Source organism: Artibeus jamaicensis, unplaced genomic scaffold (assembly GCF_021234435.1).
Source record: "Artibeus jamaicensis isolate MK-2021 breed Jamaican fruit bat unplaced genomic scaffold, CSHL_Jam_final contig_797, whole genome shotgun sequence".
NCBI lineage: Eukaryota > Metazoa > Chordata > Mammalia > Chiroptera > Phyllostomidae > Artibeus > Artibeus jamaicensis.
This window is the reverse complement of record NW_026521977.1, coordinates 3,543,723-3,559,874: the sequence shown is the minus strand read 5'-3', so window position 1 is coordinate 3,559,874 and position 16,152 is coordinate 3,543,723. Positions and strand designations below refer to the sequence as shown.

Below are 16,152 nucleotides of genomic sequence, written 5' to 3'. Positions count from 1 at the left end.
CATCCCATTCCTCTGCTGGTGACTCCCTCTGAAGGTCTGTCTTCAGATCACCAAGAGAGCTCCCTCAACAGCTCTTACGGGCAACGCATTTCCTAATAAAATAAGACCTTTGAAGACCTTCCCTGAGAAAACACCCCGCAGCTCAGCCACCTGACTTCTGTGGCACCTTTTAAAAAGAAAGCCACCATACACAATTACTGAGAAGGGTAATGCTTTTAAACCTAAAAGCTTCTGCAGCCTCAAGCCTGAGCAAACGCCTAGTGAACTATGAACCATAAAATTAGAACAGCCAGGAAGGGAGGTGCTGGGTGGGGCTGGCACATAGGATACTGGCCCCCTTCTTTCTCTCCCTCTCTTTCTGTACCATTTCTACCTCCTGTGTGTAAGGCTGAAGCTTCGCAGGTTGTGGGCAGGCACTGCCTGGATGGCCAGGATGCTCTGGGCTGAAGCGACTGATCCGTTTCACCCTGATGCAGCGCTCTTCCCATCTTCCATACAGTTGTGCATCCCAGCCTCAGAGAAGCTTGGCAGCTGTCTCCCTGGGGGCCAGGGAAAGCAGCCGTATCCCACAGTGGACTCAACGGCTCCTCATCACCAAAACAAACACACAACAGTCCCGATCACCATGGAGAGTTCAGTCCTCTTGTCTGGGATTGGCACCGACTAGAATTCCAAGGGCTCTGGCCGAGCTCTCTCCTGTGAGGTCTAAATACAGAACGCTCACTTTTAACCTAAACATCTAGTCTGGACTGGCGCCCAGGGCGGACAGCCCCCAAGGCCCAGCCAGGAAGTCTTGACGCCTGAGTGTCCATTCAGCGGTGGGCATTGCAGAACTATCTGAGACGTGATGTGCGGGTCAGCCCCGCCTTCACAGATGTTGCCTATGGCCAAACAATGGGGGAAGTAATCAATCAGCTTATGGAGGGTTAACCATAAGTGTGATCCTGAGCAGAGAAATACGTCCTGGGGAAGGAGGTGGAGAGGTAGAAAATGGGAGGTTGAGGAGGAAGAGAGACAGTGTGTGAGTGGCAGTGGGGGGGGGCAGTAAGGACAAAAGACCTATTTCTCAGCCAATTAAAGTCTGGGCATCTTTCTAAAATGTTTGCTCCCATGAGAACAGAGCAAATGTTTGTTCTGATTATGCCTATCCACAGAATTTAGGGCTTGAGCACTAGACGCAGACCAAGGTTGCCTTCCAATTGTATGAACTTGGGCAAGGTAATTGACTTTTCAGTTCCCATATCTCTAAAATGGCCCAGTGGACTACCGTGGGTATTCATTGAAACCGTGTATATGAAGTGCCCAGCACACAGAAGTTGCTCAATAAATAGTAGCTACCAGCAGTCGTAGTAGCAGTAATAATAGAAGTAACAGTGTCAAACATGTCCTTGTTTCCACTGTTTAAAAAAAAAAACTTTTAGACAGAGAGAAACATTAGTCAGTCGCCTCCCGTATGTGCTGCAACTGGGGATCAAACCCACAGCCTGGTAGGTGCCCTGACCAAGAATCTAACCTGCGGCCTTTTGGTGTATGAGACAATGCTCCAACCAACTGAGCCATTCAGCCAGGGTGAGCACGCCTTTCTTTTTTCTGCTTTGGAGAGGGCACAAGAATAGTTGCTAAAGCCACCACGATAAGATAGAAAGGATAAGCTGTGCATGTACATATGGACAAAGGAGACCTTCAACCGAGCAAGGTGATAAAACACACTCACACCTGTTAGAAACCTTAGAATGTCAAAATGGCAACAGCTTCCTGCCTTCTCAACGAGTCAGCCCGGGTGCCCTGCAGGGGTCAGTACTGTCCACGTGTGGATCCCCTTACCTTGGTGTTCATACACGACTTTCCTCGCTTATATTCTTTGTGGGATCCACGCTTGTCCAATTTGTACCACAAGGCTTTGGCCTTCCAGGTGGTCACTTTGGACTTGAGCTTGGAATAGAAGTTTCTATGGTCCAGAGGGTCGAGGTCCAGGTGCCGTGTGAGGATGTTGAAGGCTTGGAGGGTGCCTTTGCAGGTGGAAGCCTGGACGAAGTTCTCAAAAACCTGCCCGGCCTGGGTCTGCTTCTCGTCCTCGTTTTCCCCCATGTTTCAGGAGCCACGTGCAGCAGATGGAGGAGGACAGCATGAAGCACCGGAGAAACGTCACACCTGCAAAGGCAGGGGGAGGCAGAGGTGAGCTCCAAGGGTGGGCAGAGGTGAGTGCTGAGAGATCGGATGAATCTCCTTTAACATACTAAACATGCTACTTAATACTAAACATAAGTAATCTGTAGAAAATGTCCAACCGTGCTGGTAAATGGAACTTGGTAAATGCTACCTGCTGGCCATCTCTCTCCTCACTCCTCCTGTGACTGACACGAACCACAGAGAACTCAAAGCTATTCCCTGGCTGATGTCAGTGTTACCTGATCAAATCCGCTGTGTGACAGATGATTCCAGAAATAGTAACTAGCAAAAGGGATAAAACAGAAAAGCACTCTAGATGTAACACCATTAAATACCTATAATCCTTGCTACAGATTGCTTGACTAATATGAGGTACCCTAGCCACAGGACACTGGTACGCAGGCCAAAGACATCCAAGCGCTTGCCTCCCTAGGCTCCATGACCAGCTCACCTATGGCTGGACACCAATCTTTACGTCTTTTCTGTTGGTTACCAGCGGGCAGGTCTTTCTCCTAGACAGACAACAAACAGCGACTTCTCAAAACTTCACTCTGTTCCTGGAATCTGCTGGAGTCACCGCATCTGCCGCTATCAGAGATGCACGAGAGGAGCCTGTGCTTTGCAAGCTCACGCTGTGAGCCCTTTGGAACAAGTGCTTGGGCTGGCGGAAGGAAAAATGTAATGGGTGTGCATTCACATCACGAAAATAGCTTGCCTGGGTTTTGGCCATCGCCCTTTCTCTCCGTACCACTCTAACCTCAGGCATTTCTTGGGAAAGTCATTTAAGTTTCAAAGGAACAAAAATAAATGAGAGCTGATTTTCCAAAGCACTAGATATTTTTTCCAAAATCCAAAGCTAGTGCAAGAAGACCAGCATGGAGGAGATGGGGCTGGCCCAGCTGTCAGGAGGGCTTGCAGGGGTCTGTAAATGAGAGGATACAGCACACAGAGCTCCCCAGACAGAGGCCTGGCTGCAGGAGGTCAGCAAACAGCGACCAGGCCCTCAAGCTGGGCAGCTTCCCACTCTCCAGATGGGAATGCTATTATGGGTGCATTTGGATTGTGGGCCGGCTTTATAATACTACAAGCAGAGGGTGAGGCCAGTGTTTATCTTTTTCCTTAATCCTTTACTCATTCATTCAGCATCAATAACTAGTGTCTTAGCCAGAGCCATGCATCACCCTAGGTGCTGGGGATACAGAGGGGGGGCCTGACAATGGAGAAAGGCACAGGAAGAGCTGATTACAAGACAGCAGGCAGGCACTTGTAGAATATAAACATGGTCATGCAAGCCCAGAGCAGGAGGTGGCCAAGAAAGCCAGAGGAGCCATGAGAGGCAAATGCCAAAATGCTGCAATTTTAGGAACGTGGTAGATTTCACTAGAAAACTGGGGAATGGACCTTTCAGTCAAAGGAAATACCATACAAAGGTGTGAGTGTACAAAGAGCCAGTATGCCTATGGAATGACAGCAAGTTTAATGCATTGAGAATTCGGGACCCCTAACGTAGTGTCGTGGGGGAGCCTAGAGCTGATTGTGGAGAGGCCTGGCTTCTCCAGGGGAACCTGGGGTGCAGGAGACAAAGCAGCACCTGGGACAAGTCTTTGGGAAGATGAATGGGCAGATGGTGGACTAGAGAAGAAGGCAGCTGTGGGGCTGCCCAGGCAACAGTGAGGAAAGCAGTGGGGAGAGGAAGCGGGGAAAGCTCACCCATGAACCTTGCATGGCAGCCGGAGGAGCACCACCTGTAAGGAGCAGCCTGCTGGGGGCAGGCACACCCACTCTCCAGATGCTCAAATACGGACAAGTGAAGGGGGCACCCGCCACAGAATAGGACCCCACCCTCCCTTCCCACTTTTCCCCAAGAGCTCCTGCCACACCTGCACCTGCACCGTACTCAGCTGAAGAGAGAATAGCACATTTCCTGGTCCAGGGCTAACCAAGTTCAACTTCTCAGCCAAGCCTCTGTCCTCCATGGGAAGGTATCTGGCTGCTCTGATCCCTGAAACTCAACAAGTCCCACAGCCTTGGAAAGCTGGCTCTAGGTTGCCTGGCACTGGGAAGACATGGAGCCCTCACAGATGTTCTCCCAGCTTCTCCGCTGTCCACAGTGCTCACTTTGGCATCACTCACATAAACACTGCCTCCTCCTGTGTTTCAACTTCCCCCCAGTCCAACACTTGCCACCCAGAGAGCATAAACAGAGAACAGGACTCGTATGCTTTTCAGAGAGTATTAATATCCTCGGCCTTTATCTTTGGAAACACTTCTCTGCCCAGCATTGAACAAAGGATGTAGTCACTGATTGATGAGTAGAAAAGTGCTTGAATTCAACTGGTATCCTGCAGTCTCTTCTAAGGATGGGCTGGTGGTGCAGAGAAAACCACAGGCTTTGCAGGTATTAGAGTCCAAAGCTCAGCTTGGCCCCTCGCTGCCCACCGGGCCTCGCACAAGCCACAGAAGCCTGTTTCTTCCTTTGTAAGAGACAGGTTGCAATCTGCACCTGGCAGGGTTGCTGTGAAGGGCCAGAAACACATGTGACGGCAGAGCCTGGCATTGGGAGGCACTCGGTAGATGTGGAAATGTGTGCTGCGTGCACCACATGGGATGGGTTTCTCTCTGGGGAATGTACCAACTTGAAAATCAATTCTCCAAGTTGCCAGCTCCTCCTCATCTGAAATGGCGAAGTGCTTAGAGGTATCAAGCCAGACCTGGCTGCCAAGAATCATTTACAAACTGGAAGAACCTGTCTCCTCCCAACCCCAGCTGCCTCCTCTCCTCACTCCCAGAAGAATAATGAACAACTTAATCTTGGGCCTCCAGTGGAAAGACCCAAAGGTGGTGTTGAGGGTGCTGGGTGGGCGTGGGAGCTCCAGGAACCAGCTCTTATCTAGAGTGAGATAAGGGAGGTGAGGGAGACAGCCAGACAGAAGATAAGTGCTGCTTTGGACTGAACCCCGCAGCCTGTACCAGGCTCAGACCTGCCTTCCTGCATCTACAGGGTCTGGTCTCAGCCTTTAAAATCAGCTCTCTGGTTGAACTCAAAGACCTTAAAAATGACTCTAATACCTGTGATGTAGGTTTCTCACAGAAGAACATCAGAATCTTTACAGAGACTAGCAAACTTGGAGGTGGACCAGGTCACATGCCCTTGCTAGCTGCATGACCCTAGGCAGGTCTCTAATCTCTCTCAGGTGTTTTCTCATCTGTGAAGTGGAAATAATAATACTTCACAGGGCTCTAAGGGTTAAATTAGACCTTGTAGGTGATGCATTCAGCACCTGGTGGCTACATGATAACTAGCACTCATTACTATTCTTCAAATGCCTCAAACCTTATCAAACCAAAAGGAAGAAGAAAAAGGGAACCTAATTGATAAGCATTAGAACTAGCTTTCCAGATCAAGGAATTATATACTTAAAAACTAGAGGCCATGGTCTTTCAATTCAGATCAATTCATATCGGGGTTCAAATCTACTTCCTATCTGTGTCTCCTTCTACACCTCACCTAACTTCTGAGTTTTAAGTGCTCCATACACACACACACACACACACACACACACACACACACGGTGGGGAAGGTTTGAGTAATGAACTGAAAACCTATGTAGTACAAGATGGTTTCATTAATGAAATAGAAAGGCTGGCTTAGATGGAGTCTGTGAGTCTGAGTTGCAAGCCTTTTCTTCCAGAAACAGAAGTGTAATACTTTTGGTGGCTACCACTCTCCTTCTTCTAAAAGAGAAGAATTAGTTAAGTCAGAGGATCTTGGGTAATAGCTCTTGTGAACGTCTTCCCTGTCAACCACCACCCAACGGTTGCCCTTTTAGAGTTTGATATGAGATATAAATAAACTAGCTACCCAAAAATATGAAAGGTTTCTGTATTTTCTGGGAAGAAACAAGATGAGATGCTTTAGTTTCCAAGAATAGCCTTGAAGCAATTTGGTTTTTGCCAACTAAAGTCCCTTATTTGTGGTTCTGCCTTATACGTGACTTCATGAGTCACAAAGCAATTCCCTTTCCCTGCCTCTGGCTGCCACAGACTAAAACCCAGGGCCTCAAACTGCTGGCAGAAGCACTGGTAACGGGCCTGGCCCATGGCAACCGGGAGACAAACCTAAGGTTTGTGCAGAATCCCTAAGTACCTCTCAAATTAGAGAAGGGGCCTCCTGGCCCGAGAGTGGCCAGTGCACTCACATTTGGGACTGTCACACCTCCTGCCTGCCCTGAGCCTCGTCACCTGTCTAATACCGTCAAACAGTGTGAGCAGGTAGTGGATAAATGGCAGAGTCCTATCAAAACTTAAGGAGGACTAGAAGGACACTGGACAGGATCTTCCCACAAAGCAGCAATTCGGCTCAGGAGAAAAGCTCAGCCCTGAACCCCACCGCCAAGGCATAAGATGAGATACCTTTCGAGGTAAATGCAATCTAAAAACCAAACCCTCTCACTATTGGCACTCCCAAGCTCCCCATTCCAACTTACCAGTTCCCAGGTCTACCTCACCAAAAGGCCACTGGGCAGGGCCAGTTTCCTTAGCAATAAAATGGGGTGTTTGCCACCATGCACTCACAGACTGGCTGGAAGGACTGGGAGCTCCAGGTCTGTACCTTGAACACAGAGGACCTTTGGTCATGGCTACCTGGATCCAACACCTGAGATAAGGCAGGAGCTGCTCAGGGCTTTGGCAACGGGAAATCTGCACCCCCACACACACATACACACGCTGCATCGATCTCTACAGACCCCAGAGTGGGCACCTAGTCTACTGGCAATACCTACAGACATCATCTTGTCAGCAGGCCCAGGGAGGGCTGGCTTTCCATCTACAGGGCATGTGGCAACCGACCTGAATCAAGGGGGTAACTCTCAGAGTTGGGAAGGGACTGAAAGTGCCCCCTTGTCCTTCCAGCCAGGGGTCCCCAGACTTCCCTTGGTCACCTACCAAAATGGAGAGCACACCGCCTCCGGGAGCAGCCTGCTCCACCCTTGCCTCCTCGCACTAGAAGACAGCCTCAGTGAGATCAGTCCTGCTCTCCAACAGTTCCCGGTTTTAGCCTTTGAGATCACCCACAGGAAGTCAGAGCCCTTTCACGTGGGCTGAACACAGACGTGCATGCAGTCTTCTTATACACGCTATTTGGGGCCCCACTAGGAAAAGCTGACGAAAACACCCAGGAGATGAACTGTGAAAGCCCAAACAGGTTCCCAGTCTGCAGCGAAGTCCTATACCCTGCCCTTTGTCTACACTGCCCCAGGGTAGGGAACTTAGGAAAGAGGCTCCAGGTCCACTGCCAGCCTGGGCCCTCTGTGCTGCTCCCCCATTAGAGCCCAAGGTCATGTGCCCTTGCCCTTCCAGACCCAGCCCTCTCCTCACTCTTTCTCAGCAGTGAATTAACTCCACTGGTTTGTCCTCAAGTGACCTCGGATGCTCTCCCTCCCTCAGCTTCACCCACCTCCTCATAGAAGCACTCACAGTAACGGATCCCCAGATGACCCCCTCCACCCCCACAATGACACAGAGACCTGTATGCTGACCAGTCACACCGCCAGGAAGAAGGCCAACACCATCAGAGGCCCATGACAGGCCAGGATTTTTCACCTGCGTTGTCCTAAGGAGTCCTCACGACAAATCTGTGGGGTGAGGCGAGGTGATGTTCTCTCTCGCTCCTTTCCTTTCTGTTCCTAGTCTGTAAGAAAGACCTTGGGCATAAAAAGTCATTCCAGAACTTTCCCAGCTTGCTTTTCTTTAATGCAAGTTTGCCATATGTGGTTCCTATCATGTGTGTAGACGTGTGTAGATACAACTACATACATGTATGCATATGCAGCATATACATGTGTGCACATACAGGCTCGTGTGTGCATAGACGCATAGGTGCATGTGTGTACATGTGTGTGTGCATGTGTATATGCACATGTGTGTGTGTACACACATTTTTAAACCCTTTCCATAAGGATTTCTGGCCAGTGCTCCACACTTCCACTTGTACCTCTAAGCCTCTCTTCAAGAAATTTGTAGGAGAACTGGAGGTGGCAGAGCTCTGGCCTGGACACGAGGAGGCTGAGCTTGCCCCTTCTCACTGCCCTCGTGAGGACAGTGACAGCCGCACTGCTCAGCTGCTCACACTGTGCCAGCCCCTCTCCCTGACCCATCACATCCACGATCTCATTCAGCCATTGTTCTTTGACAGAAGACAAGACAGATTTACAGAGGTTAGTCAGCTCCTAGATATGCCACAGGTAACAAGTAGAGATGCTACGAAATGAACCCAGTTCCATGTCACTTCCAAATCCACACTCAGTCACCAGTCACTATGAGCCACATAGATGGAAATACTACGCCCTGCTGCTCTGCAGCCATCGGGGCAAATGAAAAACTGGGCTCCGTTCTGTGTCTATGAGGTGCTCTCAGGCTCCAAGTCTACAGATGTCAACAATAGGGCGTGGTTTCATGAGTTACAGTGCGACCAAACAATCAAGTATTAGGCGCTCCTTTAAAAATAATAGTTATAGAGACATTTGATCCATGGGGAAATGCTTATGCCCTAATGCAGAGTGAAAAGCAGAACATGATTTCAGGTTCTCGGTGAGACCCAACTCCATAAGGTAGTATCTGTAGGAGAAGGAACAAGCCAGACGTGCGCAGTGGTTGTGTGTGAAATGGTGCTTCAGACGATTTTTTGTTTTAGCTTTATGCTTTTCTGTATTTCCCAGATTTCCCACCAGGAGCATGCATAACTTTTACAACCCTCACCTAGACGCACATTGCAAGCCCACAGGTCTTCTCTCCCTGACTAAACTGTGGGTCTCAGCCACAGGAGGTGAGCTCCTGTGTCTTTCCCCCAGGCCCACCACACTGGCAGCGCCACTGTTCTCCAGAACCTTCTCTGCAGTGCCATCCTGCAGGGAGCCCTGACCAGTGCAACTTAATGAACTGGCTTACAGTCTGGCAGGGCAGGACCAAGGTCCCCGAGGCTGCCCTGCTCTCTGAACCTCAGGCCCTCAAGTCCAGTGTGGCAGACCCTTTCCCACAGAGCCATGCTGGTGAACAGGAAGACAGCATCTTTGACACAATCTCAGCTGAATGCCAAGATCCTTTGCCAGTGAACCCACAAGAAGGAAACCTGTGTATAAGTTTATGGGCCAGGATGTGATGAAACAACCCATTTCAACACACACTGAGCCCATCTTACCAACAAAACAGTCTCTCTGCATGTGCCCCAAATTATCTCAATCACGTGCTAGGTGCCAGGAAAACTGAACTCTAAATTTACATTTCCAGGAGGCCAGCCTATCTCAAAACTAATGGTGGGAGGTTTTACCCAGAACAGGCCAATTCATTGGCATAGAAAGTATCCCATACTTAGCTCTATTATAAGTTCTGTGTTGAAATTAATTTTTTACTTCCCTACTCCCAGTTCCTAGCACAAGGCCCTATGCATATAGTATGTGCTAAACAAATGAATGAATGTTCCGTCCTGGGGAACATGATCATCACTGACATTTAATGAGCATCTATGAAGTCTCAAGCAGTGTTTAAAAGTTTTATATATATCAAATAAGTTAATCATAGTAACAAATCAAGGTATAGTTATATACTATTATTATTCAAAGAATTACAAAAGTTAGCAACTTACCCCAGGTCACATGGCCAGAAATGGTGAACATGTTATTTAAAGCCCCATCGCCAGAGTTTGGAGGTCACACCCTAAGCCACCATATCCACACTACTCCCCGGCCAAGTGGACAGAGACACACAAGTGCTCGCTCGCACACCACATCAGGGACTTGGTCTCTGGTCTAGACCCTTTAATTCATGATATTCTTCTACCTTTATCCCATCAAATTCAAAATACTAGGACCTGGAGTAGTGAGATCCCAATGCAGTATCAGATGAGGACAGTGGCTATTAAATATACCAGTGACACTCAGGGGAGAGGTGATTTTCAAGCCTCAGTGGGTATAGCAGAGACAGGCTATCCGAGCACCTAACACATTGCTCCTTCCTCCTGGGCCCTTCTCGGCAGCTGTGCGATCCCACATGACCAGGGTCTAGGTAGCAGAACATGAGCAGCAGGGCCCCGCACCACTTCTAGGACAACCCATGAGAACCACCCCGGCCATCCTCTGTGTTCATTCCACTTCCGCCCGAGCACAGCAGCCTAGAAACACATGTCGCACGAAGATGGCAAAGCCATGAGGAGAAAGGAGCCAGACCCCCTAGATGCCCTTGGAGGAAAGCCCTCAATGACCAGGAACGTTTGAACTCTACATATGTGAGAAACAAACGTAGGCAGGGTCACTGAGAATCAAGGGTTTATCTGTCAGGCAGAAAACCTCGTATTAACTGACACAGTAGAGAAACCAGAGCGCGGTGGACGTGTCAAACGTGGTCCATGTCAGAACGTACTCCCTCCGAGAAGAAGGTCGGTCACACAGGAATTAATATCCCAAACAACCAGTTCTTTCGTGTTCTGTCTTCCCTTCTATGAGGATCTTGATGTCCTGGAAAAGTTGCTTCACCCCCAGAAACAAATGTGCCCATCACCCGTTTGTTTCAGTACCACCGGGTACTGAAGCACCCTGTGTTGAAAAAGCATATCCCTTCCCTGTTTGCAAATGGAATAAGACAGGAGAACGGGACAACTAGGCCAGGGCATTTCCAGGGCTTCAATACCTCCCTGCATCCTCGGCTGAGTCCCTGGAAGCCTGTGCGGTGTGATGGAAAAACATGAATTTATGAGTCACTGAGCACTCCCTGAGCAAGTCACGAACAACAGAGAGTCCTGTGAGAATTAAATGAAGGTGCCTCTCATATCGGGCTCACAGATGTGTCATTAAGTGATGTTCTGGCACAGTGCCCTGGGGACAATTCCCACTATGTTGAGATATCCCAAGCTAAACCGAGGCAGAAACCAGTGCATTTTCCCATAGCCGGTGAGGGTGATTCATTCTCTTCTTAGCCAACCGTATGCCGACAGGGGACAGCCAAAAGTTTATTTCCACCCGGTCTTTGCCCAGCACAGCCTTAAAGTCACTTCCCAGGTGAACCTTTGTATCAGGATGGCACTACATCTCCTGACTTGCCAAAATTAGGCCTCAGGGACTTGAACCCTAGTAATTAGTCCGGAGGATGGAGAGGAATGCTGGAGGAGGGATAGAAGTCACGGCAAAGTGAGTTTGAAGAGGATTTCTCAAAGATGCTTGCTCTCTCTGCACAGAGCCCTTCATCCAGGAGCCGGGACGGCCAAAGAGCAATGAACCTGAGACACTCACAGCCCACCTGCGTCTCATGAATTTATCTTCCAGAAGCCTCCCTCCCCATTTTGAAGAATTGTGGCAAGCGACCACATTTTTCAAATTTTTTAAAAAAGGGAGGGCCCTGGCCAGTATGGCTCAGTGTGTTGGAGCATCATCCTGTAACCAAAGGGTTGTGGATTCAAATCCTACTCAGGGCGCTTACCTGGGTTGCAGGTTCAATCCCCAGTCTGGGTGCATACAAGAGGCAACCAATTGATGCTTCTCTTTCTCCCTTCCTCTCTCCAAAAATAATAAGAAAATATCTTCAGGTTATGAGGATAAAGAAAAAAGAGGGGGATTCCTTGCCTGAGTATAGTTTTTCTGGGGTTTTTTCTGATTTGTGAATTTACCAATATGAAGTCCTTCTTTACAATGTGACAAATATAACCACAGTTAGAGCCATACTTGCTTTTGCTGGAGAAAACTAAATGGCACTCTGCCTCCTTTTCTTTCTCACCTCCACTCACCCTTCAACCCACCACAATCTGGTTTCTGCTCACATCCATAGCCCATCCCCGGCACTGTGCCCAAGGTCACCACCAACTCTCTCTGTTGCTAAATCCAGTCATCACTCACAGGACCTTATCTTGCCCTGGTGTCTGCCCATTGTCAGCCTTTGCAAGCTTGTCTCTCTCTACCTGACTCTGAACTTCTGCTGTGTTCCAAGTGTCTGATCTTCACCTCTTCTCACTCTCAAGGACCTAAACCCCGATGCAGTTCAACCAGCATCTATGTCCCGATGGCCCCCAAGCTATCCCTCCCTGAATAGCTCCCTGCTACATTCCAGGCCCTACGTCACCTGCCAGTTACATACCTCCTCTTACAGACCTCACATGCAGTCCGTTTGCCTTTCCCCTCATGTGTTCCTCCCCCGAACCCCCAACCTCAGTGAACAGTACCATCTGCACCTGACTGTTGATCCAAACCCTTGGAGTCACTTTCTCTGGCCCCTTTCCCTCATCTCACAGAGCCAGCCAGTCACCAAGTCCTGCCTCCTTGGTAACCTTGTCCACCGCCTCCCACCCTGTGCTTCCTTCTTGCTCTCACCGGATCTCTCGAAATCGCATGAATGCCTTTCCTGCTTCTAGATCACTTCCCTCCAACCCACCAGCCTGTTCCTTGAGCTGCTGCCAGAGAGACCTGTATGTCAAAAAGGCACACTCGGTCAGGTTCCATTCCTGTTTCAAATCCTTCAGCAGTTCCCTGACAACTTTCAGGGTGGAGTCCAAACATCTCAGTGAAGCAAACAAAACCCACCATGATTCACCCCTTCCCTGCTCTGCTCTACAGCCTGCTCTCTCTCCACTCCACCCACCCCTCCTACTTAGACTTACTGAGCCAGCCACAGTTCTCAGAGAAACCCAACTCTTTCACGCCTCCCTCCCTGTGCCTCTGCTCATGTGGAATGCCCAGCCAGACTCTGTTCACTTGGTGAAATCCCAGTCAGCTTTAGAGATGAAACATCAAAGGTGGCAGAGTGTCAGGGGTCCCAGTTTAACTTCTGGAGTCAGGCAGACTGGCTGCAAACCTGACCTGCCACTTACTAGGTATGTGAGCTTGGACTATTACCTAACCTCTTTGAACCTCAGTTTCCTCATCCATAAAATGGGTATAATAATAGTTCTGACCCTGTTGGGTTATACGAGGATGAAGCTCAATGATGCCTGGCTAGGTAGTATTCTGGGCTGCACTGTTCCCCTTTGAAGTCCCACCTTGGCCTCCTCTCACCCCCTTTTCCCACACTGTATTCTGTGGAGCTACCAGTGATGGTTTCATATATACTATTGCCTTGATCTACTTGTAGGTCTGCCTGCCTCATCAGATGGTGAGCTTTCTGATGACAGAGGGCCTGGCTCCTGTGCCTCTAACAATGGTGGACACTCGGTAACTGCTTGTGAGTAAAATCTAATCAGGAACAGCACAAAATTCAGGTCATGTGCAGCTTGGATTCTGACTGCCCTCTGTCTGTAACCACCACCAGAATCACTGCAGGAGCCTAACTAGTATCGACTTCCTATCACCCACTTCCCACCTCTCGGGTGCTGCCTTCACCCTGCTCACAAAGCTCTCAGGGCTCCTTACGCCCCACGGCGGAAGTCCAGACTCCCTGGTTGGGCTCATCAGTCTTCCCCAAACATCCCCATTTCCTTGATAGGTTCAATTCCCCAAGGTATTTGGGATCCCCTGGCAGCGCCCATTCAGCGCTCCACGTCCAGTGCCTGCCTGCCTTCTCCCACCCCACTCAAATCTTACCCATCCATTGAAGCAACATCAGGCCCCCATTGTACTGATTGAAGACCTACTATGTGCTGCCTCCCATTACAAGCATCCCGGCCTATTCAAGGAATCAAATTCAAATTAACAATCTTCAGCAAGAAGTGCAGCAGGAATGGCTACCAAGGCGTGTGGGCTCGAGATGGGACCTGGCATGACTGACCGTCTGGAGAGCAGTTCACAGGAGTGGCACCGGAGCTGGATCTTAAGGAGGTGGGCTGGAGTTTCAGGCACAAACCTTTCCCCTCTTTTACTGACCTTTTCCCCCCACACATTTGTCTAACTCCTGGAATCTATGCCAGATGTCACCAAATCTGGCTCTGCAACAGATTCACCAGGAAGTGACCAGAAAGACGGCTTCCCAGGAGCACTCCCAAACAGAATTTCTGCGGCCTGAGAGGCAACGAGAAAACACTTCCAACTCTGTGGACCAGCCAGGTTTGGAAATTACTAACCACCTTCAATTCCACTCACTGCTTTTACTGAGGACCAACACTGGTCCCAGGACCTCGCAAGCACTGTAGCTACAAAGTGAACAAACTCCATGCCCCCAGCTTCTGGGAAATTGCTGTCTGGTGGGGAGACAAAGTTATAACGTGAGAGTCATACAGGGCATAGCTCAGACTGTTTGGCACTTCATTCAGCCTCAAACCCAGCCCATTTTTCATACATTAGTCTAGTCTGGATGATGGGCGTATAAACCTCAGCAAAAGCCCAGTGCCTCTTCTACTCCCCAGAGCACTCGGCTCCACGCTGGGGGAGCAGCTGGTGTTCAATCAATAGTTGAAATATAAATAATTCAACTCTTCATACTGTGTCTCTTTTTGACTAACTCACCCATTAATAACTTGTCCACTGATCTTTATTGTCATGATTTCAGTGCTAGCGTAGTGTGTGCTCCTAGTCGGCAATTAGTATGATTGACAGACAGAATGTTTATTGGTTAAAACCTGTGTCAGGAGGCATGGAACCGCTTACATGGCGCCACCTTTAGAGTTCATTTATGAGACTTCCAAATTTACCCTTTGAACTTTAGACCTTTCATTTTAGGATTAATTTCCTGATATGTAATTATACAGGCTTTGTTGTTTAGATTGCCATTAACGTTGTCAACAATGTAAATAATGCCTCCCTGGATCTCAGCAGTCGGTGGGCAGAAGGGGAAATGCTTACCCATCCCTTCCTGGAAGCCACCCACCCACCAGCCAGCAGTCCGGCCAGCCATGCCCTGTACCCCAGACTCTACACAAGGGTCTACAAACTGCACTCAGCCTTTATGAGCAGGTAGGTGCACCTGCACGGGCCGGTGAGCCCTGCCAGTCAGAGAAGCCTCATGTTCAAAGCCTATCAATGTATCAGCATACTCGAGAAGCCAGAATGTATGATTTCAATATAAAATCCCCTATTGCAGAGAGAAGCAGCATGGCAAAGCAAGAAGGTTCTTGGGAGACATGTCCAAGCATGGGACACTCAGCCAAGTGGGGGTTGGACGGCGGTGGGCAGGGCAGGCCGGGGAAGCCAGCAGAATGGACTCCAGCCTGCCTTCACTTGGGCCACAATCCCAGCGATTCGCAGATGTTGTTTGCCTGTGTGTTTGTTTCAAGTCACCGAAACAGAACTCAGTCTTGAGGAGCAAAATTTCTGGATGTGGATCAAAGATCACCTGGCCCTCCCTGCAGGCGCCAACCTGGGAGACATGAGGTCTGGAACCCCCTTTGCACCGAGGACCACAGGGACCTTCCCTGGGGTGCAGGCCGGACCCTGGACAGCATGCAAGCAGCACAGCCTGAGACCTGTTTACTCCCATGTTGCTTCTGCTGCTTATCTATTTGTTCATTTATTCGTCCCACATGTACTGATCACCATGTGCCGGACAATGTGCTAAACAAACACAGCTTCATGGTTTTCAGATTCAGCTCAGGAGTGAGTAGGCCAGGGACTGACAGGGCCAGGCAGCTCCTGAGAAAGCTGCTTTCACCTCACCAGGACCCGCCCAGGGGGACCTCTGCCCATGTCCAATATGCAGGTACCTGGAGGCAGTTCAGAGGTCTGAGCAGAAGTGAGAGAGAAGGACCGTGTCAGCCACTTCCTTATTGTACAGAGGAACTAAAGTCTCCTAGAACTATTTTCCCCAAAGCTCTGTGAAACCAATTAAGATTCCAGACAGTAAACAGAAAGGCCTCTCTGATAAGACATGGCAGAACCAGTCCCTAAAATACACTCCACTGCTGAACTCACTTCTGGGGAGATTGTTGGCTTGACAGGTTGCACTTCACATTCCAGGACTAGGCGTACAAGCCCGGGTTTGCCAGTCCTGTAACACTGGCCTAGTGGTAGCGTTATGGAGGGCAGTGTGGACCTGTGTGGAGGGCGGCAGAGGTCTGAGCAGAAGAACGCCTGGCTC

General features: G+C 49.5%; 1 protein-coding gene across 5 annotated transcripts in view; it reads right to left on the bottom strand.

Annotated features, from left to right (window-relative positions):
- MICAL2 (microtubule associated monooxygenase, calponin and LIM domain containing 2) overlaps positions 1–16,152 on the bottom strand; it is a 212,789-nt gene that overhangs the window by 161,506 nt on the left and 35,131 nt on the right. For all 5 annotated transcript variants that reach the window (XM_053673113.1, XM_053673114.1, XM_053673115.1 and 2 more), the window contains exon 3: positions 1,825–2,151. In XM_053673113.1, the coding sequence (XP_053529088.1) occupies positions 1,825–2,088 (264 nt within the window). In that variant the 5' untranslated portion in view covers positions 2,089–2,151. The remainder of the gene's footprint in view (positions 1–1,824; positions 2,152–16,152) is intronic.